This window comes from Ursus arctos, unplaced genomic scaffold (assembly GCF_023065955.2).
Source record: "Ursus arctos isolate Adak ecotype North America unplaced genomic scaffold, UrsArc2.0 scaffold_21, whole genome shotgun sequence".
In the NCBI taxonomy this organism is placed as follows: Eukaryota; Metazoa; Chordata; class Mammalia; order Carnivora; family Ursidae; genus Ursus; species Ursus arctos.
In genome coordinates, this window is record NW_026622886.1 from 4,805,158 (window position 1) to 4,832,761 (window position 27,604).

General features: G+C 47.5%; 1 protein-coding gene across 1 annotated transcript; it reads left to right on the forward strand.

The window, feature by feature from the left end:
- The first annotated feature begins 973 nt into the window (after positions 1-973).
- Positions 974-27,604, forward strand: CIMIP4 (ciliary microtubule inner protein 4). Its single transcript, XM_026499675.4, has 6 exons — positions 974-1,088; positions 5,725-5,784; positions 9,568-10,010; positions 11,830-11,974; positions 27,161-27,271; positions 27,469-27,604. The coding sequence occupies exons 1-6, from the start codon at positions 974-976 to the stop codon at positions 27,564-27,566; spliced, it is 972 nt and encodes a 323-aa protein (XP_026355460.3). The 3' UTR covers positions 27,567-27,604.

Sequence of the window (27,604 nt, forward strand, 5' to 3'; positions counted from 1 at the left end):
TTTTATTTATTTATTTGACAGAGAGAGAGAGATAGCCAGTGAGAGAGGGAACACGAGCAGGGGGAGTGGGAGAGGAAGAAGGAGGCTTCCCAGTGGAGCAGGGAGCCCGATGCAGGGCTCGATCCCAGAACTCTGGGATCACGCCCTGAGCCGAAGGCAGATGCTTAACGACTGCACCACCCAGGTGCCCCTCAATCCTCAGTCCTACCCTTGGCGGTGAGCTGTGTCTGTTTCACATACAGAGGAAAGCTCAGCCAAAGACCTCGGCCAAAGTCACTCTTCTCTTCAGTGGCAGGCCCAGACTCAGGGGCCCCGAGTGTCAGAGCCCCCGGAAGGCTGGCGTGAGGAGGCCGCTCCTAGACCCCCACCCCTGCTGAGCAACAGCCAGACAGGACGGAGTTGCTGCTGGCATCCACTGCAGAAGCCGCTGAATCTTCGGGAGCCCTCGTGCTTCGAGCGGGGAGAGCAGACTCTCACTGTCTCATCCTGCTCTCATGTCACCACATGGTCCCTGAGGCCTTCATGTCCATCTCAGAGAGCACCAGGTGCACCTCCCTACACCCCCCCACTCCTCTTGGCCTAAATTTATGCTCATAAACACATCCACGCCTTTAAAATTCAAGTCCCTTCTAAGCTGTTAAACTCCTATGCAACCTTCAAAGTCCAGCTCCAATGGCCCTTCCGAGAGCCCTGACTGCTTTCCCCGGACGAAACTCATCATTCTCTCTACTTAATCCTTTGTCATCCCAAGAACTTCCTTTCCACCTGATGGCATCTGGGCCCTCGGTGCCTGACCCACAACCTGACGCAGGTGGGGGGCTCTGGAAACATTTTGAGTGGATGGGAGAGTGAACGATGCCCGAAGGCTCCTCCTTACCCCCCACTCCCCAGTACTGGCTTTCCCCGGCCTCGGTTCCCTCGGGTGGACCGAGGAGCCCTCTGAGGTAACAGAGCCCTGTGGACAGTGCTCACCATGGCGACTGCAATGAACAATGGAGGAGAGCTGCTCCCTGGCAACTCCCCCAGTGTCTTCACCAGCGGTTTTGCCGTGTGGATCCGCACTCCTGGCTTCAGCACACACCAGAGTGGTTCACGTGTTTTCTGACATTATGAGAGAGAGTGGAGAGGTGAGGCAGAGGCCTGTGAAGTGGGTGGGGGTCTTCCGGGACCCTGGATTTCATCTTCCCTCTCTCCATTCAGGGCTGCTCGTGAGGGAAGAGTGCCCAGAAGCTCCTGGACCCTCCTCCCCCATCGTCCTTGACTGACATCTCTTGGGACCTTTCTCTCCAGATCAGAAACTGGCAGTGAGTCCACACTCCTGGTCACGCCAGTCCAGCCTGCTCTGGACTGGGGTGCCATTGGGGCTGATGGGACACAGCCGTGGGCACACCGGGGGAGGGGGTAACTGGGATGGGGAATGGGGACAGGAGCAGACAGCTCACTCGAAGGAGACAGAAGATGTCGGGCTTGGTTTCAGTGCCACCTGGCTGAGGTCCTCTTTCTCTCTTGAGCCTCAGTTTCTCCATCTATGAAACAGGGGGAGTTAATACTTTCTCTGAACTCCTGAGTCCTTATGAAGACAGACTAATCTGCTAGATGTGAGAATGGGTAACATATGAGCTGTATTAGTTATCTCTTGCCATGGAACAAATCACCCCAAAACTTAGTGGCTTTAAGAACATTTTAAATAATTAATTAATTAATTAATTAATTTTTGAGAGAGAGGGGCAGAGGGAGAGGGAGAGAGAATTTCAAGCATGTTCCACGATCAGCATGAAGCCTAATGTGGGCACATCTCACAACCATGATCTCACAACCCTGAGATTATGACCTGAGCTGAAAATCAAGGGTGGGACGCTTAACCTACAAAGCCACCCAGGTGCCCCTAAGAAGATTTTTTATCTCACGGTTTCTTTGGGTCAGAAATACAAATCCAGCTCCAATGGATCCCATGTCTCAGGGTCTTCCACAGACTGTAATCAAAGTTCAACTAGGGGGGCTCCTGGGTGGCTCAGTCGTTAAGCATCTGCCTTCGGCTCAGGGCGTGATCCCGGCATTTTGGGATCAAGCCCCACATCAGGCTCCTCCGCTGGGAGCCTGCTTCTTCCTCTCCCACTCCCCCTGCTTGTGTTCCCTCTCTCACTGGCTGTCTCTATCTCTGTCAAATAAATAAATAAAATCTTAAAAAAAAAATAGCTCAACTAGAGAAGGACCCCTTTCCAGGGCCAAGCATATGGCAGGACTCAGTTCCTCGTGGATTGTTGAACTGAGAGCCTCAGTTACTCATGAACTGTTGGCCAGGGACCTCCCTCAGATCCTTGATGCGGGCTTCTCCAGAGGGCAGCTCATGACATGGGCCCATCTTCTATCAGAGTGAGCGAGCCAAGGAGAGCCTGAGAGAGTGTGAACAAGACAGAGTCACGATCTTCTATATTCTATCTTCAGTAACCCTGGAAGTAGCATCCCATCACATATTCTATTGGTTAGAAGCAAGTCAACGGGTCCAGCCCACACTCAAGGGGAGGGACTATATACAAGGTGTGACTAGCAAGGAACAGGATCCTTGCAGGCGATGTCAACTGCCCACATCAGCTCTAAATCTAGAGCCCGGTTCTGCAAATTAGGTGTGGATGAGACTCCTTGGGTGTGGTTTCTTGAGCTCAGTCCCTCCCCAACAGTTGATCTCATGAAACTCAGCTACCTGTTCTAAAACTAAGCTACCTGTTCTGAACACACCCAACGCAAAATGGTGTGGCAAACCTGGGATAAAAGTGATAGACATCCCTATTCAAAAATGAGGACACTGGAGACACAAAAGAGTCACTGGTCCATAGCAGTTCTGAAATCCAGCCGAGGAAATGTTGAACTTTTCCTGATTGGGTTTCAAGGCCTGGAAGTAATTCTCCATGGTTCTCAGCTCCACCCAACAGGTACTCGCTTCCACTCTCTAATTATCCTTTTAAAAAAATAAGTAAAGAATGTGAATAAGACAGAAGTCACTTCTGTGTGTGTATGTGTGTGTGTGTGTGTGTGTGTGTGTGTGTGTGTCTGCTGAGCAGTTTTGTCAGAATTTTCTAGTAGAATTTGAGAATCCACTAGTCTCTCCCACTTTGTTTTTTGGTTTTGGTTTTTGGTTTTTGGGTTTTTTTGGTCTCTCCCATTTTGTACTCTCTCTGCCCCCTTTTCTCCAAGCTGGTAGTGCTTTTGCTGATATGATTATCTCAATAACTGAAGCCTACAGGGGCTCACACCTCTAGACAACAGCTATGCTCCTCTCTTCTGGGGCTCCTGCGGAGACACAGCACCCTTAAGCTTCCTAGAGGCCCTGTTACCCCGCTGGGGGTCTGTGATGTGCATCCTTATCTCTTTAAAGGATCCTTTGTGTGACTGAATAATATGCTCTGAGCTTTTCATCTGTATAAGCTTTTAATGAAAGGTGGTACAGTCACACCCTTGGCTACCTTTTCCTGACTGAAGCCATTTCTTAATTTTAGCATCTTTTGGCACTTGGAGAGGATAAGAATTTCCAAAACTATTAAGTCCTGCCTCTTTTATGTTCAATGGTCCTTCCTTCAGTGAATGCTTCTTTCTTCTCTCGCATTTCACTACAAGGAGCAGGAAGAAACCAGGAGACACCTTCCGTGCTTGGGAATCTCCTTTGCTAGACCCCCTGGCTCATTTGTCCCATGTTATGCTTTCCACATAATTGTCAATGACAGTGTCACTAAGTTTCTGTCACTACATCACAAGGATATGTCTTCCTCCAAGTTCTAAGAACATGTTCCTCCCATCCTTCTGTGCCTGCAGGGGCAGCAGCCTCCAAGTCCAGATTTCTACTCACTATCTGTTTAAGGCAGTTTAAGTCTTTTCTATCATGTTACTCAAAATCCAAAGCCACTCCCACATTTTTAGGTATTTGTTACAGCAGCAAACCCATTCTTGGTACCAAAATATATGTTAGTGATCTACCGCTGCATGACAAATGGCCACAAAGCTTAGCAACTTAAAACTATGTGCTTAAAAAAAGTACACATTTATTATCTCACAGTTTCTATGGGTCAGGATCCTGGGTGTAGTCCGGCTGGGTCTTCTGACTCAGGGTCCCTGACAAGCTGTAATTAATGTGTCAGCTGGGCTGTGTTCTCATACAAAGGCTCAACTGGGGAAGGATCCACTCCCATGCTCAGTCAGGTGGCAGGATTCATGCAGTTCTTTGAGGACTCTTGGACCAAGGGTCTCCCTTCCTCATGAGCTCTTGGCTTCTCCACGGGGCAGCTCGAAACATGGCAGCTGCTTCCACCAGAGCAAACAAGCCAAGAAGAGCCAGAGAAAGAGTGTGAATAAGACAGAAGTCACTAATCTCATCTCAAAGTGACATCCTCCCATTTTTGTCATATTCTTTTGATCAAAAGTGAGCTGCTAAGTCCAGCCCACACTCAGGGGGATGGGGTGGGGGACTAATGCTGTGTATGAATACCAAGGGGTAGGGGTCATGGGGAGTCCTATCAGAAGCTGCACAATCACAGAATTATCCCCACACAATTATGAAGTGCCAACATTAATAGGGTGTTTTGCTTTGTGATTTTTCAAAAGAATAAAATTGATTTTTTAAAAAAGATTTTATTTATTTGAGAGAGAGAGAGAGAGCACGAGTGGGGTGGGGGAAGAGTCAGAAGGAGAGGGATAAGCAGACGCCCCACCGAGCAGGACACCTGACCCAGGGCTCCACCCCAGGACTCTGAGGTCATGACATGGCTGAAGTCAGAGGCTTTATCGACGGAGCTACTCAGACACCCCTAAAACCCATCTGGTTCTTAATCTGCTCTGAACTTACCAGCAGACCAACTTGCTGGTTGACTTGACACAAGTCACTTCCTCTCTCTGGGCCTTGGTTTCTTTATCTATAAAATGAAGAGATTGGATTAGTTAATCCCAAAGATCCCTTTCAGCTCTGACTTGCTACTTCTCTGTTTTCCTTATTACAAAGATCTTCCTACTTAGGCCTAGGTACTAAGCATTCACTGTATACAATGAATTGTTTTACCAGATTCACAAAATCTTAAAGACACTGCAATAAAATCAGATGTTATGAATAAGAAGAAAATCACTAGGAAAAAGAACACAAACCTGAAAGCCACGGACGCTATTGTAGATGCCAGAGCTGCTCCTCAGAATTGGCCCAAAGGCAAAGGCTGAGGTCACAGCAGCATGGCCCCTGCTCTCAGCTCTCCTATGTTGGCTAAGCTGCTTCCTTCCCCTTGAGCTTGAATGACCAGCTAGTAAAATGGACACAGTCCTACTTGTAGGAAGGCAAATAGTCACCAGGATAGGGGGCTTGGGGCAAGGCCTCCCACAGCCAGGGGCCTGCTGGGGAATCCCAGGGAAGCATTGGGTGCCGCAGATGGGGGAGAAGGTGGAAGGAAGAGGGTGCAAAGGGCAAGAGGAGCTCAGGGCCCCCAGGCTGTATGAGAAAATTCTTTGAGGCACTGGCATTGGAAGTGACCTGGCTTTCCAGAGAGGGCAGAGTCTGCAGGGGTCCAGGTGGCAGGCCAGAGGGGATGGGTGATGGGTGGAGGGGGCTTGCTGAGTACCAGAGAGGACTGGAAACAGCATGGGGGGCCCTTTCGTCAGGGGCTGGACAGACGGCCTGTTTAGCTCTCCTCTTATCCTTCTCTGCAGAGACTGCGTCATCTGAGATGACCAGATGTGTTTCTTTGTCTACAGGACTAAGCTTGGAATTACCTATCCCAGAGCAAGAGTCGATGGAGCTGGGCCACCGAGCAGGTAAGGCAGACTGACCAGGGACATTCTCCTCCTCCCTCGGTCTCACCTGGGCCTCCATACCCACTGTGGGGCCCTGACTTCCTCCGCAGTCTGTTCGAAGACAGAAATCAAAGAGAGGAGAATATTGCTGGGCCCCTCCGCTCTGTCCAGCCAGGGGCTTTGGCCCCAGTGCAGTGCCCCCTTGCGGGGCTCAGAGGGGAAGTGTGCACCCAGAGGGCAGGGCTGAGGGAGAACCCAGTGGGGGTCGGGGCTGGTGGGGGGGTGGTGGTGGAAGGTGCATGTGGATCCTGAGTGAGCTCACCCCAGGGAGAGGTGTGGCCCAAGGAAGGGTGAATGGAGTGTTCTAAGCACAGAGAACAGTGTGGGCTAAATTCTGGAAGTGAGAGGCCTCGTGATTTGGTGGAGCCTAGGGAAGTCCATATGACTGGAAGGCTGGAGAGAGGCAGGTGGGGGAGTAGTCCAGGTTGGGTCCTGGGCCTGATCCCAGAGGTGGGGGCTCTGCTTTCAATGCAGGGGTGGCTGGGTCGGGTCAGGTCAGCTCTGATAGGGGCCCCACAGTGAGTGGCCATCCAGTGAGACTCAGGGGACACGGCTGCTAGAAGCTCTCTCCAACAACCCAAGGACCCAGGCCTTGTTAAACACTCGGATTCCAGCCTCTCCCAGAGAGGTTCTGATGCAGGGACCGGGAGGGGCTCAAGAATCTGCCAATGTAATGAGTGCAGGGGTTTCTGATAAAGGGCCAAGCCGGGACAATTGACCAGGAACCATTTGGCCTCACACTAGCAAGAGAAGCTGGATTCACTCTGCCCATTTTATAGCCGAAGGGATGGGGCAGAGTGGGAGTGAGGCTCCTGGGCTGCCAGCGGACGCTCATTTATTCATTCAACAAACACTGAGCTCCTAGAGGACAGGGGTTGGCCCTTCAGTTCCCTGTTGCATCCCCAGTGCCTAGCACAGCACATGACACAGTAGGTGCTCCCTCAGTGTGTGAATTGGGGCCTGGGAGAAATGGGGAGGTCTACTGCTGGAATTCTGAGCCCTGCACCCTGTGGGACCCCAAGAGGAGCCCCTCATTGTGCTGGGCCGCAGGACCCCAGGGAGCAGGAGGAGGGGCCATGGCCGAGCAGGTGGACGCTGAGTGCACTGCGTGGGCCTCATACCTGCCTCCACTCTATGGAGAAGGGTGCCCTCCCCACCCAACAAGCCTCAGTTGTCCCTGGAAGCTCCGGTTTGTTTGGCTGCCTGGGGCAGGACAGGACTGGAGGGGGGGGGGTCTTCTGGTGTGCCTTTTGTGTAGATGACAAAGGAGCAAGAATGAAATAGCATCTGATTTCACTGGTGTGGGGGGAGGAGGGAAGGAAAGGAGAGGCAGGCGGGCTTGGACATCAGCTTTCTCTGTCTCTGCCGCCCCCCCCCCCCCCCCCCGGGGAAGGGTCGGCTGCTGCACTGCCACCACTTGGTGACAGCAGAGCAGGGTTCGGTGAGAGTGCAATAAAACCCCCAATGGCCGCCAAAACCCACTGCTTTCCAGCAGCTTTCTCTGAAAAGGAAGCCTGGAACAATCGGAATGACCACCAGTGGGGCAGCCGCTAAGTCCTGCCCTGTTTGAAAGGGAAGTCGGGTCTGTGTCTCCCACCATGGGTCAATCCCCAAGGCCCAGTGGTAGGTTTTTTACCAGCCAGTGACAAAGCAATACATAGAATCCAATTTCATTTAGAAACAAAAGCAAAGCGAAACTATGAACACTTCAAGAGGGCTGGAGGAACCATCTAGAATATTTTGGAAGGAAGCTCACCAAATGTGTTTACAGCCATTACCTGGGGTTAAGATTGGGGGTGGGGGTGAGGGAATGGCTCCTCTTCTTTATTTTGCACAGAAAGTACAAGAAAGAATCGGGTAAGGAAGAATTTACACACCACCGGGTATTATTACGTGTAACACGTTATATAAATTGGTGTGTTAGGTCACCGTCAGGTTAGTTGTCAGACACCCTGTTATTTATGTGACTTACCCGCCACAAAGAAAGCGAAAACCTTGCTGGTTAGATCAAGGGTCATCAACTGTCAGATGCAGCCTGATGTCAGAGGGGTGACCATGAAAAGAAATGACGTCTTACACTGATGAGGCACAGGGTTCCCCTGGGTCTGCCGCCCCCGCCGCCCCCTCCTCCCTGGCTGGCTGACAGACTCCGCCCACAGCTCCCATGCACGGGGCTGTCTGGTGGGCGCTGAGGAAGGTCCAGGACCCACTCACCCATGGCCCGGCCTCAGTGAGACTGCCACCTCCCATCTTGGAGGGGAAATGAGAAGGTTTGTAGCCCACAGTAACAGAGAAAGCGAAAACCCAGGGTCGTGAGAGGGGTGTGGAGCCTGCGGCCAGGCCAGCGAGGGGTGGGTGTCGGGAAGGACTTCCTGGGGTAAGATGGCATTTGAAGGAGCTGAAGGGTAGGATTTTGTCTCAGGGAGAAGGAGGGGCAGGCCTTCCAGCCTGGGCAGGCCCTGGGAGGTGGGACGTCACAGGGCATGGGTGGGGACGAAGGAGTAGCCTGTTTGGTGGGAGTCAGGGTTGGGTGAAGAGAGGAAGGAGGCCTGCGGGCTGGGAGTAGGAGACCCCTGGGGCTGGGAGTCAGGGCCAGAAGGGGTGGGGGTGGGGTGGGGAGACACTTGGGGGTGTGAGAGCCGGGAAGTGGCTGGGGTGATACCACCTGAATGGTGACAATAGCAGAGGGATGTGGGGGTGGGGCAGCAGCTCTGAATGCAGAGCAAAGAGCTGGCCTGCCAGCTCTGTGACTTGGCCAAGTCAAGGACGCCCTCTGCCAGCTCCCACGGCTGCTGGTTTTCTTCACTGGATCGCTGGAGAGTTCAAAGAGGGGAAGGGAACTAATCAAATGGAGCCAGGTTCCCTAAGGCACAGGGACGTCAAGGTCACACAGTGAGACCGCAAGGCTAGAAGGTCTGGGCCTGCTGCCCCTATCGTCAAAAACATGTGGGATGATCCCGTCTGGTGGGAGCTTGGCAGACCAAACTACCTTCTTCCTCTGTCTCTCCTGATTCCTCACCCGTGCTTCTGGCTCCCATGACTTCTCTCTGTCCCTGTCCCTTTGATGCAGGCCGGCTGGGTCCAAGGACGCAGAGAGGGGTCCCGCAGCACCAGCCAAGAGGGTCTGTGGCTTTGCACAGGATAGAAATCAAATGCGTGCCTAGAGGAAGTGAGAGCAGAGTTTACTGAAGACAGAGAGAGAGTAGGTACAGATATCTGGGAGCCTCAGGAAGGAAAGAAGAGGGAGTCTCGTCTTTGCCCGGGGCCCGGGGTTGGTATTGAGGACGGTGGTCAAGTGCCCTGTCTTCTCAGGCATCCAGGAACAAAGACAGATGTTTAAGTGTTCCCCACAAGTCACTGACGCCCGGAGCCAGGGGTCTTGGTGAGTCGGGGGTCTTGGAAAACGTTCATGTCACTCCTTAGATACTGGAAGACTGCTGGAAGACTCAAAAAAAAAAAAATCATTAAATCCTTGACCTTTACGAGGATGACACGCACTGTCTGTTCTGTCCGTCACGTGTAAGGTGGGGATACAGGTCCCAGCAAGAGCAGAGGCAGCCTAAGGCGCAGAGAAAGCCGTTTCTCGTGGGTCCCTGCAGTTTCCTCACCTTCTTTTGCTGCTGCTCTGGGGCTCTGGGGGTCCGTGTCTGTCTCTTCCTCCTCCCCACCCCCATCGCGGTCTCCCTTCCTGCCCCCCACTCTGCACTTGTCTGTCTCCCTCCCACCCTCTCTCCCTCTGTTCAGGTACAACCACTTTGCCCAAGGTCCATCTGAACGGCAAGGAAGACCAGCAGGACACGGACCCCTGGAGAACTGCCCCCAGCCCTTTGGACACCTCCAAGTTCAAGTGCCAGGGCCCAGTCTCCCCACAGCAGACCCCCTCCCGGGGAGGCAGCCCCCTAAGGCAGGTCTACCCGGAGGAGGTCCGGGCTCCACCCCCATCGGTCATCAGCAGCGACTGTGTGTCCCCGGGGAGGGACCCACAGTGTGGGTCCCTGAGGAAGGGAGGCTGCAGACCCTCCTCGAGGGACAGAAGGTCTTCTTTCCACGAGGGGGCCCCACTGAACCAGGGGCTGAAGGAGGGCCCCAACACGGGCGCCCAGGGCCAGGGGAGCAGCAGCATTCCCGACAACATTCGTCACAAGTTTGGGAGCCACGTGGTGGACGAGCTGGTCTCTGAGGAGCAGGTATCCAAGCGGGCACAGGAGGAAGCGTTATGCATGGAGACTTAGGGGGACCCCCAAGGAGCCTGCCCTTGAGCAGAGAGTTCCTATAGTAATACTGTTAGAGAGCAGTGTTGACTGTGCACTTGCTATGTGCCAGGCAGAGCCCAATTTGAAGTCTTCGCATAAGACAATTCATGTGATCTTCCCAGTGCGGAAGGTACTGTTATCACCAACTTACGGATAAGGAGCCCGAGGCTTAGAGGGGTTCGGTAAATTAACCAAACTCACCCAGACCTGTGGGATAAGGATCTGAGCTGGGCCAGCATATTCTGGGGGCCTGGCCCTTCCTGACATTCCAGTTATAAGTCTGGTATTGGATTAGATGCTTTTAACTCGAACAAGTCCCCTAAGGAGACAGTGTTGACTGGGGATCAGAAGACTTGGGTTTGAATCCTGGCTCTGCCCCTGAATGCTGGGTGACTTTGGATCAGTTACTTCCCCTCTCTGGGCTCTAGTCTCTACCTCTGTAAAGTGAGGCCGTTGGACTAGATGAGGCTGACAAATAGATGGCACGCACACCCCGACTTTCCTAGACTGCATTCATGGCAGACATCACTAGTCGATGCCGGCACCTTTCCCCCACCTGATACATTATACCAGAGAGTCAGTACTGATAACTGAAAGTTGAGATAAAACTGCTATTTCTGGTCAGATGCTGGGAGTTCTTCCTGCTCTGGTGTTTTGAGACATACCGTCAAAGCCATCATCTCAACCCCCACAGAGACTACGTTGTGCGGTAGGCCAGGCCCGAGTTATAGCTTCTTTTTGAACATATGGTAAAACAGAGGTTTGGAGAGGTGACGTGATGTGCTTGGGGTCACATTGAGAAGTGGAATTCCCAGGATCACAAAGGCTGTGGGCTGGGTCCCCTTCTACTTTGTCAGTCTTAAGGGGTGGTGACCACACCCACCTGCTAGTCCGGGAGGTCACAATTCTAAATGTCCTGTCGCACTTGGAAGATCTTATCCCAGTTTGAGTCTGGCTCTATGGTCACTATCTCTCACTGCCCCTCTCGGCCCTGGAAGCTGTCATTTCCCTCTTTGGCCATCACTGTCCTGGGCTTGAATCAAGAGATCTGGTTTTTCTCTCTAGATTTGACACATTGTGGGTGTCACTGAACCAGTGATTATCAGAGCTGGAAGGTACTTCAAAGACCATACATTTCTGCCCGCACCCCCATTTTATAAGTAGGGAAACTGAGGCCCAGAGAGGACCAGAGACTTGTCCAATGTCAGCAGCTGGGTTATCGCAGAACTGGGACTCGAACCCCAGTTTTCTGGCTCCGAGGCCTGGGCTCAGCCACTCTGAGCCTCACAGGTCCCTCGTGGGTACAGGAAGGAGTTGGCCCCAGTGAAATCTGAGGAGCCACCCAGGGCAGACTTGGGTGACACTTCTGTTCTAGAGGCAAGCGGGGTTCTGCAGTTCACCAGATGTGGTGACAGGGTGAGTCCTGCCCTGAGGCCCGGCCTCCTCATTTATAAATGGCAGAAGTAATATTGCCTTATGAAGACCTCTTCCCATCGTGTACAGTAGGCGCTCAAAGCGGGGAGGAGGCTCTATGATCGTTACCATCCCAGTGCCCGTGTGGGAGGGGGGTGGTGTGAGGGGTAGAGGGCCTTCAGCTCTTCCAGCCCCCAGCCCAGGGCCTGGTTGAAAGCTGCAGGGTAGGGGTGCGGCAGGGGGTGGCGAGAGCAGGTGAGAGGGGGGAGGGGTTGGAGGAGAGCTAGGGGGCTGACCTGTTTCTCTCTCCCTTGTCTCTTCTCCCTCGCCCCCTGTGCAGGCTCGAAGGGCCATCGGTGAGGTCTTTGAGGGCCAGAAGAGGGCAAACTCATGGCCCAGCAGGACCCAGAGTCCTGTGGAAATCACCTCCATCTTCTCAGACTACTATGATTTGGGCTACAACATGCGATCAAACCTGTTTCAAGGTCAGGCCAAAGGGCAAGGGTGGGGGCTGCCAGCACCTGTGGTCCCCAAGCCATCCCTTCCTGGACCCCTAGGGGGTCTGAGACCCAGGACACATTCCTGGGGACAGCGGACACTCATTGCGTGGCCACCAAGGGCGCTCTCTGGGCCAGGCCCTGTGCCTTGTGCTGGGAATGTCCAGGCCGCCAGGCAAATCCATTCTCACCGTGCGGATGATCCATGCCAGCTGACAAATAGCTCCTCACTCGCTCGGGGACCTCTGGTGTCGTAGTCTGCCAGAGGGAGGCCCCGGCACCCCTGGCCTGGGCACCTGTGGTCACAGTGACAATATCAGTCTTCCTAGGTTCAAAGCTCAGCTCTGCCACTTGCTGGGTGTGGCCTCGGGCAGGATCCTTCACCTCTCTGAGCCTCGGTCACCTTCTTGGCACCATGGGGATAATAATGATGACATGGCCCTCACTGGGTCATTGACAGGGCTCTGAAGTGCCACTTGAAGGTGCTTGGCCTGGGGCTCAAAACGAGTCATTGGCAGGCCATTGCTTTCCCTTCCCAGGGCCGTGGTGGCCCCGCCTGGGGAGAAGGGTGGGTTGGAGGTTCGGACATCAATGTACGGTGTTTCCTGAGGCTCAGCCGTAGTCCTGTTTGTTTGGGGTGAGAGCTGTTCGCTCCATTTCACGGGCTCATTGGAAACAGTTGGCCCAAGACCTCTCAGTAACAGGAGGTGGGTCAGAGCTCAAATCCACCTTTTTCTCCTGCTGCCAAAGCCCCAGAGTCTTTCCTCAGCTCCAGGTCACCTCCCTAGCTATGACACTGTTCCCAAAGTGGTTTAATGGCCTGCTCAGCTGGAGGTCCGCCGCCGGCTTGCATGGGCTTCTCTCGGCCCCCACATTCGAGTTTCGCCTCATTGCCAAACATGACATCCTTCTGGTCCTCTTCTTTCTTCCCTCCGTCCCGCCAGGCCCTGTTCTGTGCCCCCACAGCCTGGCAGACCTCCTCACCGGGCTCAGATCCCCGTCACCCAAGGAACCAGACAGCCACCGGAAGCCTTTCTGGCTCTTTCTTTGAGCCTGGAGGAGGGGTGGTGCTGGAGGAGGGAGAGAGAAGACAGCTCAGATTGTCTTCTGTTCTGGGCCTCGGGGTTCATGCCTTCCACTTGTCTCCATAACAAATATCACCCGAGGTTGCGCCCCACCTTATATGGTAACGTCTACCCAAACGTGAAAGAATTGTATAAAAAGCCTCTGTGCACGGGTCACCAGCCTGAGAAACACAACCGTGGCAGCTGTGCCAGGGGTGGGTCCGGAGGCAGCGCAAACCAGCTTGCACCCACCCGCTCACAAGAGTCCATTGTTAAATTTTCCCTGATTGGCAACGCATTGCTATGTCACGGTGAGCCGCGGTGGTGTTCACAGTCAGGACATTGGCAAGCACCGTAAATTCAAGCTTCATTCAGCCTTAGCACCGGTGGGCTTCACCCCGGCGTCCTTCTTGTTCGCACCCACCCCGTCAGTCTTGCCCTTGCTGTTCCAGGTTGTGGCCTCACCAGAGTAAGGGAGAGGAAATCAGATAGGAGATGGGCTCGGAGGGGAAGGCCGCCAGAAAGTCTTTTCCCTTTGGGGGGGGGGGGGACCAGGGGACGGTCTCAAGCAGGAGCATGGCATTGTTAAAAGACCATTCTAGTTGTCGTTGAGAATAGTTGCAGGGCAGCTGGGGCAGAAATGGGAAGACCAGTGAGGAGTCGACTGCAAAAATCCAGGTGGGACAGATGATGGTGCCTTGTCTAGAGAGCAGGGCTGGGGCCCTACACAACTCTGGAGGGCTCCATTTTACAATATGGTGGCCCAGGGAGGTTAAGGGTGAAGGTGGCCTGATGCAGTAGGATTCTGGGTATTTGTGTAAGCTGGAGCACACTGAATATGCTAATGAATGGATTTGGGGTGTATGAGAGAGGACTTAAGGTTGATTCCAAGGTTTTTGACCTGGAAGCCTGGGAGGATGGAATTGCTATTTCCTCAGAGAGAAGGTTCCAGGAAGAGTGGGTTGAAGAAATCCTATCCCATGCTGAGTCATAAAGAAAATCTTTTATATAGTCTTCTAAAATATTAAGTTTTGCTTTTCACATTTAAGCCTTTAATCCACCCGGAGTTGATTTCTGTTGTCAGTGAGAAGCAGGGATTCCTGTTTAATTCCTCCTTTATGTGGATTACCAATTGTCTCAGAATCTTTTACTGGGTAGTTTCACCCCTCCCCCCAGGGACCTGCAGGGCTACCACTGTTGTCCACCAAGCTTCCACGTGCCCAGGGGTCAGTTTCCAGGCTCTCCATTCTGCCCATTGGCCGACTATTATGCTTTTAATGACCAAGTATGAGAGGTAGTCTGGTATCTGGTTGGGCAGATATCGGCCCACCTCTCCACCATCATCCCCAGCTAATGTTTGGCTATTTGAGGTTCCTGACTCTACCATAGAGATTTTATTTTTATTTTTTACTTATTTGAGAGAGAGAGAGAGAGAGAGAGAAAATGAGCGGTGGGGAGGGGCAGAGAGAGAGAGAGAGAGAGAGAGAAGCAGACTCCCTGCTGAGCAGGAAGCTGGATGCGGGGCTCGATCCCAGGACCCGGAGATCATGACCTGAGCAGAAGGCAGAGGCTTCACCGACTGAGCCACCCAGACACCCCTCTTCCATAGAGAGATTTTAGAACCAGCTTGTCAATTTCTATAAAACAAAAACCGTGTTGAGATTTTAATTAGGGGCAATCGTCAGTTTTATGAGAAGGAATTTTCCAATCCACAAATATGATAGGCAGGTCCATTAATGTAGATCTTCTTTCAGTATCTGTAAATTACATTTTATAATCTTTTTCTATAAGGACTATGCAGTTTTCTTTGTTAGGTTTCTTTATTTTTTAATTTTTGTTTAAATTTTAGTTGGTGAACATACAGTGCAATATCGGTTTCAGGGGTAGAATTCGGTGACTCATCACTTACATACAACACCCAGTGCTCATCACAAGTACCCTCTTTAATACCCATCACCCATCCAACCCATCCCCCACCCACTTCCTTCCATCAATCTTCAATTTGTTCTCTATCGTTAAGAGTCTCTTGTGGTTTGTTTCCCTCTCTCCTCCACCCCCCATATGTTCATCTGTTTTGTTTCTTAAATTCCCACATGAGTGAAATCATATGGTATTTGTCTTTCTCTGACTGACTTATTTTGCTTAGCATAATACACTCTAGCTCCATCCACATCATTGCAAATGGCAGGATTTCATTCTTTTTTTATTCTTTTTGATGGCTGAGTAATATATGTATATATTTATACCACATCTTCTTTATCCATTCATCAGTCAATGGATTTGGGCTCTCTCCATAATTTGGCTATTATTGATAATGCAGCTATAAACATCGGGGTGCATGTGCCCCTTCAAATCTGTATTTTTGTATCCTTTGGGTAAATACCTAGTAGTGCAGTTGTTAGGTTGTAAGGTAGCTCTATTATTAGTTTTTTGAGGAACCTCCATATTGTTCTCCAGAGTGGCTGCCCCAGTTTGCATTCCCACCAACAGCACAAGAGGGTTCCCCTTTCTGCACATCCTTACCAACACCTGTTGTTCCTTGTGTTGTTAATTTTAGCCATCCTGACAGGTGTGAGGTGATAACCCATCATGGTTTTGTTGTATGTCCCTGATGATGAGTGATGTTGAGCATCTTTTCATGTGTCTCTAAGCCATCTGATCTCTTCTTTAGAAAAGTGTCTATTCATGTCTTCTGTCCATTTCTTAACTGGGTTATTTGGTTTTGGGGTGTTGAGTTTGATAAGTTCTTTATAGATGTTGGATACTAACCCTTTATCAGACATGTCATTTGCAAATATTTTTTCCCATTCCACAGGCTGCCTTTTAGTCTTGTTAATTACTTCCTTTGCTGTGCAAAAGCTTTTTATCTTGATAGAAGTCCCAATAGTTCATTTTTGCTTTTGTTTCCATTGCCTCTGGTGATGTCTAGTAAGAGGTTGCTACAGCCAAGGTCAAAGAGGTTGTTGCCTGAATTTTCCTCTAGGATTTTGATGGTTTCCAGTCGCACATTTAGGTTTTTTATCCACTTTGAATTTATTTTTGTGTATAGTGTAAGTAAGTGGTCTAGTTTCATTCTTCTGCATGTTGCTGTCCAGGTTTCCCAACACCATTTGTTGAAGAGACTGTCTTTTTTCCATTGGATAGTCTTTCCTGCTTTGTTGAAGATTCGTTGACCATAGAGTTTTGGGACCGTTTCTGGGTTTCCTATTCTGTTCTATCGGTCTATGTGTCTGTTTTTGTGCCAGTACCATACTGTTTTGATGACTACAGTTTTGTAATAGAGGTTGAAGTCCAAGATCTTGATGCCTCCAGTTTTATTTTTCTTTTTTCAGAATTGTTTTGGCCATTCAGGGTCTTTTGTGGTTCCATACAAATTTTAGGATTGTTTGGTCTAGCTCTGTGAAAAATGCTAGTGGTATTTGATAGGGATTGCATTAAATGTGTAGATTGCTTTGGGCAGTATAGACATTTTAACAATTTTTCTTCCAATCCATGAGCATGGAATGTTTTTCCATTTCTTTGTGTCCTCTTCAATTTCTTTTGTAAGTGTTTTATAGTTTTCAGAGTACAGGTCTTTCACCTCTTTAGTTAGGTTTATTCCTAGGTATCTTATTGTTTTTGGTGCAATTGCAAATGGGATCAATTCCTTGATTTCTTTTGTGCTGCTTCATTATTGATTTATAGAAATGCAACAGATTTCTGCACATTGATTTTATATGCCGTGACTTTGCTGAATTCATGTATTAGTCATAGCAATTTTTTGGTGGAGTTCTTCAGGTTTTCTAAATAGAGTATCATGTTGTCTGTAAATAGTGAAAGTTTTACTTCTTCCTTGCCGATTTGAATGTCTTCTATTTCTTGTTGTTGTCTGATTGCTGAAGCTAAGACTTCCAGTACAATGTTAAATAGTAATGGTGACAATGGATATCCTGTCTTTTTCCAGACTGTAGGGGAAAGGCTCTCAGTTTTTTCCCCATTAAGAATGATATTAGCTGTGAGTCTTTCATATATGGCCTTTATGATGTTGAGGTATGTTCCATCTATGCCTACATTGTTGAGTTGTTGAAGGTTTTTATCAAGAATGGATGCTGTATTTTGTCAAATGCTTTTTCTGCACCTATAGATAAAATCATATGGTTCTTATCCTTTCTTTTATTAACATGGTGTATCATGTTGATTGATTTGTGAATATTAAACCAACCCTGCAGCCCAGGAATAAATCCCACTTGATCATAGTGAATAATTCTTTTAATGTCCTGTTGAATTTGATTTGCTAGTGTTTTATTGAAAATTTTGCATCCATGTTCATCAGGGATATTGGCCTGTAATTCTACTTTTTAGTGGGGTCTTTTGTCTGGTTTTGGAATCAAGGTCAGGCTGGCTTTGTAGAATAAGTTTGGAAGTTTTCCTTCCATTTCTATTTTTTGGAACAGTTTGAGAAGAATAGGTATTAACTCTTCTTTAAATGTCTGATAGAATTCCGCTGGGAAGCTATCTGGCCCAGGATTTTTGTTCATTGGGAGATTTTTGATTATTGATTCAGTTTCTTTGCTGGTATAGGTCTGTTCAAACTTTCTATTTCTTCCCGTTTCAATTTTAGTAGTTTGTAAGTTTCTAGGAATTTGTCCATTTCTTCCAGATTGCCCAGTTTGGTGGTATATGATTTTTCGTAGTATTCTCTTATAATTGTTCATGTTTCTGGGGCATTGGTTGTGATCTTTCCTCTTTCATTCATGAGTTTATCTGTTTGGGTCCTTTGTCTTTTCTTTTTGATGAGTCTGGTTAAGGGGTTATCAATTTTATTAATTCTTTCAAAGAACCAGCTCCTGGTTTCATTGATCAGTTCTACTGTTTTGTTGTTGTTGTTGTTGTTGTTTCTATATCCTTTATTTCTGCTCTCATCTTTATTATTTCACTTCTTCTGGTGGTTTTAGGCTTTATTTGCTGTTCCTTTTCTAGCTCCTTTAGGTGTAAGGTTGTGTATTTGAGACTTTTCTTGCTTCTTGAGGAACGCCTGTATTGCAATATACTTCCCTCTTAGGACTGCCTTTGCTGCATCCCAAAGGTTTTGGACTGTCGTGTTTTCATTTTCATTTGCTTCCATGTATTTTTTTTTATTCTTTAATTTCCTAGTTAACACATCCATTCTTTAGTAGGATATTCTTTAACCTCCATGTATTTTGAAGTCTTTCCAAATTTTTTCTTGTGGCTGACTTCCAGTTTCATAGCATCGTGGTCTGAAAATATGCATGGTATGATCTCAATCTTTTTGTACTTGTTGAGGGTGGATTTGTGACCCAGTATTTGATTTATTCTGGAGAATGTTCCATGTGCACTCAAAAAGAATGCGTGTTCTTCTGTTTTAGGATGAAATGTTCTGAATATATCTGTTAAGTCCATCTGGTCCAGTGTGTCATTCCTTGTTGATTTCCTTATTAATTTTCTGCTTAGATGATCTGTCCATTGCTGTAAGTGGGGTTTAAAGTCCCCTACTGTTATTGTATTGTTATCAATGAGTTTCTTTATGTTTATTATTAATTTATTTATTTGGGTGCTCCCAAATTTGGGGCATAAATATTTACAATTGTTAAATCTTCTTGATGGATAGACCCATTAATTATGATATAATGCCCTTCTTCATCTTTTGTTACAGTCTTTGTTTTAAAATATAGTTTGTGGGGCACCTGAGTGGCTCGGGTGATTAAGTGTCTGACTCTTGGTTTCAGCGCAGGTTGTAATCTCACCATTGTGAGATCAGCCCCTGCGTCAGGCTCCACACTTAGTGTGGAGTCTGCTTAAGATTCTCTTCCTCCCTCCCCACGTGCTCTCTCACTCTCTTTCTCAAATAAATAAAAAAATAAAATCTAGTTTGTCTGATTTAAGTGTGACTACTCGAGCTTTCTTTTGACATCCATTAGCATGATAGATGGTTCTCCATCCCTTCACTTTCAATCTGCAAGTGTCTTTAGGTCCAAAATGAGTCTCTTGTAGGCAGCATATGGATGCATCTTATTTTTTTAATCCATTCTAATACCCTATGTCTTTTGATTGGAGCATTTAGTCCATTTACATTCAGAGCAACTATTGAAAGATATGAACTTAGTGCCATTGTGTTACCTGTAGAGTTGGTGTTTTCTAGTTTCTCTGGCCCTTTCTAGTCTTTGTTGCTTTTGGTCTTTTTTTCTCCACTCAAAGAGACCCCCTTAAAATTTCTTGCAAGGTGGCTTAATGGTCACGAACTCTTTTAGTTTTTGTTTGTCTGGGAAACTCTTTATCTCTCCTTCTATTCTGAATGACAGCCTTGCTGGATAAAGAATTCTTGGCTGCATATTTTTCCCATTGAGCACTTTGAATATAGCCTACCACTCTGTTCTGACCTGATAAGTTTCTGTGGACAGATCGCTGTGAACCTGATCTGTCTTCCTTGTAGGTTAAGGATTTTTTTCCCTAGCTGCTTTCGGGATTTCTCCATTGCCTGTGTATTTTGCGAATTTGACTATGATATGCCTTGGCGATGGTCAGCTTTTGTTGAATTTAATGGGAGTTCTCTGTGCTTCTGGGATTTTAATGTCTGTGTCCTTCCCCAGATTCGGGAACTTTTCAGCTCTAATTTGTTAGAATAAACCTTCTGTCCCCTTTTCTCTCTCTCCATTTTCTGGAACTCCTATGACACGAATGTTACTATGTTTTAATAAGTCACTGAGTTCCCTAAGTCTGCCTTCGTGGTCCATTACCTTTCTTTCCCTCTTCTTTTCAGCTTCATTATTCTCCATAATTTCATCTTCCATATCACTGATTTATTCCTCTGCTTCATCCATCCTCGTTTTTATGGCATCCATTTGGGTTTGCATTTCGATTATAGCATTTTTAACTTCAGCCTGACTAGATTTTAGTTCCTTTATCTCTACAGTAGGGATTCTCTAGTGTCGTCTATGCTTTTTTCAAGCCCAGCTAGTATCCTTATAATCGTTTTAAATTCTGGTTGAGGCATCTTATTTATATCAGCATTAAATCCCTAGCCATGAGTGCTACTTCCTGTTCTTTTTTGGGGGGGTGAATTTCTCCATCTTGTCATTTTGTCCAGAAAAGAAAAGAAGAAAAAGAAAAAAAAAAAAAACCCAGCAAAACAAAAAAACAAAAAACCCCCTAGATCCTAGGTGTGTCTTGTTAAAAGTCTCTAGATCCAAAAATAACATAACATAGCACAACATAAAATAAAACAAAATAAAATAAAATAAATATATAACAATAAAATTTTTAAAAAATAATAAAAATTTAAAAGGAATTGAAAAAAATTAGAAAATAAATGAAAAAATAATTAAAGACAAAGAATAAAAGTAAAAAGGAAGCTAGATCGTCTTTCCCCTAGAGCTGAAGCTTTGCAGCCCCCTCTGGTCAGTGGACTTGGTGCCAGAGAGTTGTTTGTGCTGGTCTTCTGGGGCAGGGGCCTGTTGTGCTTCTCAGGCTTGTTTCCGTGGAAATGTGACTCTAGGGCCCAGGGCTCAGTGTCAACAGCTCCAGTCTCCGCTAGGTGGCACTGTTTTGCTCCTTGAAGGCTTCCAGCACTCAGGGTGGGATGTGATGAATATGGCCCCCCAGCTCTCTAGCCCCACAGCTGAAAGTGGGCACCCCCATTCTTCAGGGAGCCCTCACGGAAGAGCAATCAATCACTCTTGGCTCCCCAGTTTCCATCAGAACTCCGTGTTCATCCTGCTTGCAACTGAGCTGTTTTATGTCAGGCGTGCAGTGGGTTTCAAAACTCCAAATTTTAGGCACTCCTGCAGAGTGGACCCGCGCTGATCCCCGGGGGGAAGGGTCTCCGCAGGCTTTTGCCATTTGCTGGCCCATCCGTCTTAGAGGATCACGCAGCATTTGAAGTTTATGGCAACAGAGATCAGAAAGCCGGCACCTAGACCGCTGCTCTCAGCTGGCTTCCTGGCTGCTATGCTTGGGAACAGTACAGCACTTAGGCACCACCCGTTCTTCCCCTGACCCCAGCGATCCTCAGACCACCCTGTCACTCCTGGGACTCCGCCCCACATCACCACCTGAGCGCCTCTAAGCCAGGCACATCCCCCATGGTAGTGGACTTCGAAAAGTTCTGATTTTGCCCTCCGCTGCTTACAATACTTGGCTGTGGCCTCCTTAAGCCAGCTCCCCCCACCCCCACCACAGTATCTTCACCTGTGTCTCCCCCCAAGTCAACTCTCCACACCTCCCACCTTCCAAAAGGTGGTGGCTTTTCTACTGGTAGACTTACAGTTCTTGTTCTCTCAGACTTCTGATTGATTTCTCGGGCGTTCCGCAGGACTTGTTAACTATGGAGCTGTGTGTGCGGGACGAGACAAGCTTAGGGTCCCCCTACTCTTCTGCCGTCTTAACTCCTCTGTTAGATTTCTTTAAAGGACTTACTTTTTGGCTGCTTCTTACAAATGGTATCTTTTTTAAAATGACATTTTCTAACTCTGCTGCTTTATACACAGATGCGGCTTTTTCTTTTGCCTAAAAGACTAATGTCTTTTGTCCTGAACTCCTGCCCAGCTCGCTTACTAATCCCACAATTTGTTTGTAGGTTCTTTGAGTCTTCTTTTTTTTTTTTTAAAGATTTTATTTATTTATGTGACAGAGAGACAGCCAGCGAGAGAGGGAACACAAGCAGGGGGAGTGGGAGAGGAAGAAGCAGGCTCACAGCGGAGGAGCCTGACGTGGGGCTCGATCCCAGAACGCCGGGATCACGCCCTGAGCCGAAGGCAGACGCTTAACCGCTGTGCCACCCAGGCACCCCTGAGGCTTCTTCTTAATACTAATAATGGCTGCACTTACACACAGCATATGACATGTGCCACCAGGCTCAGCTCTTAAATATCTTAGACATATTTCAATTTTCACACAGCAGTGGGTGCTACCATTCGCCCCTCCTTTTTTTTTTAGGGGAGAAACATTGATGCTTGGACATGTTAAATGACCTGCTTAAGGCCACACAGCTAGGAATGGTCAGACCTGGGGCTGAGTTCTCATTATTTTTTTTTAAAGATTTATTTATTTATTTGAGAGCGAGAGAGAGTGGGGGGGAGGGGCAGAAGGAGAGGGAGAGAGAAAATCTCAAGCGGACTCCCCGCTGAGCTTGGAGCCAGATGTGGGGCTCGATCTCATGACCTGAGATCATGACCTGAGCCGAAATCTAGAGTTGGACTCTCAACTGACTGAGCCCCCCAGGCTCCCCATCTATGTGTGCTGTTTAAAGCATAATAGTAATAGCTCCCTCCTCTGCCACCTGCCAGGTTCAGGTCGGGTTTCACAGGTACCTGGGCAGCCCGTCGGGTACTTCTCCTGCTGCAGGACCTGCCTTTTGCTAACAGTTCCTCTGCTTGTCTTTATAGTGTTAGCCCCTGTGTGTGAACCCCCAGGCAATGTTAAATAGACTGGTCCGGGGGGACCTCACAGAGAAGGTGACTTTTGAGTCACCTGTAGGAGGGGAGCAGGTCAGCCTATGGATTGCTGGGGAAGAGCAGTCAGGCAGAGGGACCATGACCATGCTGGGTACACTGGCTCTTCCTGCACTTTTTACTGGGAGCCATTGTACGGTTTTGTACAGAGTGACTTTTGTTTCAAAGGATCCATAAGCTGTTACGTTGAGGCTGGACAGAAGAACACAGTGGGCATGAGAAGAAGCAGGGAGACCAGTGAGAAGGATCGGATGAGGATAGGATTTTAATTTAAATGGCTCCAGGATGGTTCTCTCTCCACCAGCCCACACCGGGGCTGTGGAGCCCCCTCACCCTTTGCAGAAGGACTGGCCTTCGCATTCTCTCTGCCCTGCCATCTCGGGCCAGGGCCTTTTGCTCCAAGCCTTGGTACCCCCCAGACTCTTGGGGTCTACATCAAGCTCCCAGGTCACCCCACTGTGGAGCCTCTAATTAGATTTAACATGAGAGGCGGGCCCCACCTTGGCTTTGGTGGTGGGGAGCGGCGACTCAGCACGTAAAAAGCCAAAGAAGTCCTCTCAAACACAGCCTAGCCAGTTTCCCAGATCAGACCACTTCATCTCTCGATGCTGGTGCCTTCCTTCGACAGATTTTTAGTGCCTACTTGAAATTTCCATGGAGAAATCCAGAAGTCTGCTTCACGGCTTGCTCTGATTTCTGATATCTGTTATCCTTAGGCCTTCACTCCAAGTTCCTTCCTTTCTTGCTTTCTTTTCTTTTCTTTCAAGATTTTATTTAAATTCTAGTTAACATATAATGTAGCATTAGTTTCAGGGGTAGAATTTAGTGGTTTATCAGTTGCATATAACACCCAGTGCTCACTACATCACCTAATCTCCTTAATGCCCATCACCCAGTTACCCCATCCCTCCACCCCCCTCCCCTCCAGCAGCCCTCAGTTTGTTTCTCATAGTTGAGAGTCTCTTATGGTTTGCCTCCCTCTCAATTTTTATTTTATTATATTTTTCCTTACCTTCCCCTATATTCATCTGTTTTGTTCCTTACATTCCACATATAAGTGAAATCATATGGTATTTGTTTTTGTCTGACTTTTTTCACTTAGCATAATACCCTCTAGTTCCATCCACGTCATTGCAAATGGCAAGATTTCATTCTTTTTGATGACTGAGTAATATTCCCTTGTCTAAACATCTTTTTTTTTAAAAGATTTTATTTTTAAGTAATCTCTACACCCATCATGGGGCTTGAACTCACAACCCTGAGATCAAGAGTCGAATGCTCTACTGACGGAGCCAGTCAGGCGCCCCTTCAATCTAAATTTTTTTTTTAAAGATTTTATTTGAGAGAGAGAGAGAGCAAGCACAAGCATGGGGAGGGGTAGAGGGAGAAGCAGACTCCCTGCTAAGCAGGAGCCCAACATGAGGCTCGATCCCAGGACCCTGGGATCATGACCTGAGCCAAAGGCAGACACTTAACCCACTGAGCCACCCAGGCATCCCTCAAATTTCTAACTTAACATTCTGTCATGTAAGCATTTAAAGCCATAAACACCAAACAATGAAAACTGCTCTAAAATTGTGGATCTCTAGCTGGATGGTGTTTTCATTAGTGAAAGTGGCCTGACATGGTTTTCTGTCCTTTGAAATTGTTACTAGAGACTTGCTTTATAGCCCAGGGGACAGTCAATTTTTGTAGATGATCAATACCTAGAAAATAATCCCTTGGGTTCGGAGTTTCGTGTTTGTCTAATAGAGCAGGCTTGTTAAGTGTTCCTATACGAGTCTTCTAAGGTCTTGTTAATATTCTCTGCTTGATCTGTTACTTACTAAACATGTATCTTTCGGTCTTTCCCGATGACAGCAGATTTGTCAATTTCTCCTTGTAGCTCTGGCAATTTTGCTTCATCTATTTTGAGATGATTCTAATGCAGCAAGTTTAGAACTATTACATCGCCTGGATGAATTGCAGTGGTTTTTATTTATCTCATGTTTTTATCTCGCAATGCCTTTGCCTTACAGTCCATTTGTCCGATATCAATAAAACGCAACCAGATCGCTTTTGGTTAGTACGTGGTTGGCACATCTTTTTCTATACTTCCATGTTTATCCTTTCTCTGTGTCCTTTTGTTTTAGTATGCTTCACATAATATATATTTGGAAAATGTCTTTTGTAGTCTGATCATTTTTTTTCATCAATGGGGCTTAGTCTATTTATATTTACACTAATCCTTGATACATTTGAAATTATTCCTATGACTTTATTTTGTGTTTTCTGTTGGTGCTGCTTTTTTCCTCCTTCTTTTCTTGTTTTCATTTGAGTAAAGTTTCTTTTTTTTTCCCAATGTGTGTCTTTAATTTCCCTATTTTTTAGTGGTTACCTTTGACATTTTTACACGCGTAGCTAATACATTCTAAAGTTAAACAAGATATTTAGGCTTTCCTGAATAATGTAAGGACACTAACAGGCCTCGGTTTTATTCTCTCTGTCCCCATCTCAGCTTACATGTTATTATTTTACAGAATTTCAACTGTACAGAAACAAAGTAGTTTAAGCTGTGGATTCTGGAGACACAGGGTCTGGGTTTGGGCCCTTGACTTTCACTTATTAGCTATGTGACTTTAGACAAGTGACTTAACCTTTCTGTGTTTCCGTGACTTCAGCAGTAAGAGGGGAATCATCATCATACCTACTTCTCGGGGTTGTTGAGAATATTCCATGAGTAAGCTCTATCAAGCTCTGAGAATGTGCTTGGCATATAGTACCTCTTCAAAGATGGTTAGACATCATCATCATTTTACTCCAAAAATTATAACCCATGTACAATTTATGTACATGCATATGTATTGATATAAATATACATCAATGTATGGCCACTTCTAAGATTTCTTTGTTTCTGGTACTTTAAGTTTTACTTGAAAGTACCTAGCTAAAGAATTATTATTACTTATGCTTATTGGGAAACTGATTCTTGAATCTGAGAATTCCTATATTGCACCAATTCTGGAAAATTTCCTGCGATGATTATCTTTTCAAATGCCACCTCTCCAGTTTCTCCAGTCTCGCCTTCAGAACTCCACTTACACATATATCAGACCTTCATCTTAGCGTTTTCATATTTTCCACATCTCTTTCCCTCCTCCGTGCTGCATTCTAGTTAATTTCTTCTTCTTCTGTTTTTTTTTTCCTTAAGCAGTCTCCACGCCCAGTGTGTAGCCCAGTGCAGGCCTTGAACTCATGACACTGAGATCAAGACCTGAGCTGAGATCAAGAGTTGGATTCTTAACCAGCTGAGCCACCCAGATGCCCCTCCTTAGCTAATTTCTTTAGCTATATCTTCCAGTTGACCATTTTTTCTTAGCTGCATCTACTCTGCTATTTTCCTTGTCCCATAAATTTGCTTTTAAACTTTCTGATGCCAATTTTCAAACTTAAAAGAAGAGAGAACAATTTTTTTAAAAAGATTTTATTTATTTATTCGACAGAGATAGAGACAGCCAGCGAGAGAGGGAACACAAGCAGGGGGAGTGGGAGAGGAAGAAGCAGGCTCATAGCGGAAGAGCCTGATGTGGGGCTCGATCCCATAACGCCGGGATCACGCCCTGAGCCGAAGGCAGACACTCAACCGCTGTGCCACCCAGGCACCCCAGAAGAGAGAACAATTTAATGACTACTATGCTGCATTTGTAATCCTGCTTGAGCAATTAATCCAAGTCCAATCTCAAGTTTCATCTTTTCTCCCACCCACCCGTCTGTCCAGCCCGCATTATTTCAAAGCATTTCCCAGACCTCTTATCATCCATTGAAGTTATTTTTCAATTATTATAGGTTCCATTTCCGAAATCCCATTTGCTTCTTTTATGAATCTGCTCTTTCTGGGTAATTTCTTATTCTTTATTGATACTTTTATTCTCTCTTTCGTGACTTCAAACATTAAATACACTTATTTTACATTCTGTAACTGATCATTTGAATCCTTGCTGTCTTTCGGGATGTAGTCCCCTGATGTTTCTGCTGACTCTTGATCCTGATAACTTATTTCTTTGTGTGTGTATTTTAACTGTACACATAGAAATACACTTTCTTTTTTAATTTAAATTTTAGTTAACATACAATGCAATATAGAAATAAATTTTCTTTTTTTTTTAAGATCTTATTTATTTATTTGAGAGGGAGAGACAGAGATAGCAAGAGAGAGCACGAGAGGGGAGGAGAGAGAGAGAAGCAGGCTCCCTGTTGAGCAAGGAGCCCAACGCAGGGCTCGATCCCAGGACCCCGAGATCATGACCCGAGCTGAAGGCAGAGGCTTAACTGACTGAGCCACCCAGGCGCCCCTAGAAATAAATTTTCTGAAAATACAGATATTAGTTGTTCCATGCCAGATACTTCAACAAATTTCCAGTAATGTCATCTTCCCAATCTTGCAAGAAAATTTTATTCCTTTGAATAGATGAAGAGACCAAAGCTCTGAGAGGTTAAATACTTGTCTGAGGCCACACTGTTCATAAATGCCAGAGTTGGTGTTTGAACCCAGGCCTGCCTCCCCACACCCCTGCCCTCCCACAGTCCATCATCCATAGGGGAAACTGACACCCAGGTATGAATCCTCGAGTGCCTGACCTCCATTGACTTGGGGTTTCTGGGGATTTTTTCATGGGACTCCACAGGGGCCCCTGAGGAGACGAAGAGCCTCATGAAGGCCTCCTACACCCCAGAGGTGATTGAGAAATCAGTGAGGGACATAGAGCACTGGCATGGCAGGAAGACGGACGATCTGGGTACGTGGGGGGCTGGGCTGTGGGAGGCGGGTGCTCTCCTACGGAGGCGGGGTGTGTTGGCCCCAAGATGCAGTGAGAAACCAGAGCAGCAGGTAGAGCTCTGGGATGGGGCTGGGAGATTCATGGATCACCCAGGCCCGGGCACTCCAGAAGTCCTCTGGGTGATCTGGGCTGGCTCCTTCCCTCCCTCTCTGCAGGACGGTGGCACCAGAAAAACGCGATGAATATGAACTTACAGAAAGCATTGGATGAGAAATTGGGAGAAAAGAGCAAAAGCAAGAGCTCAAAGTACTAGATACGACTGGGAAGATTTGCCCTCCACTCAGAGACAGC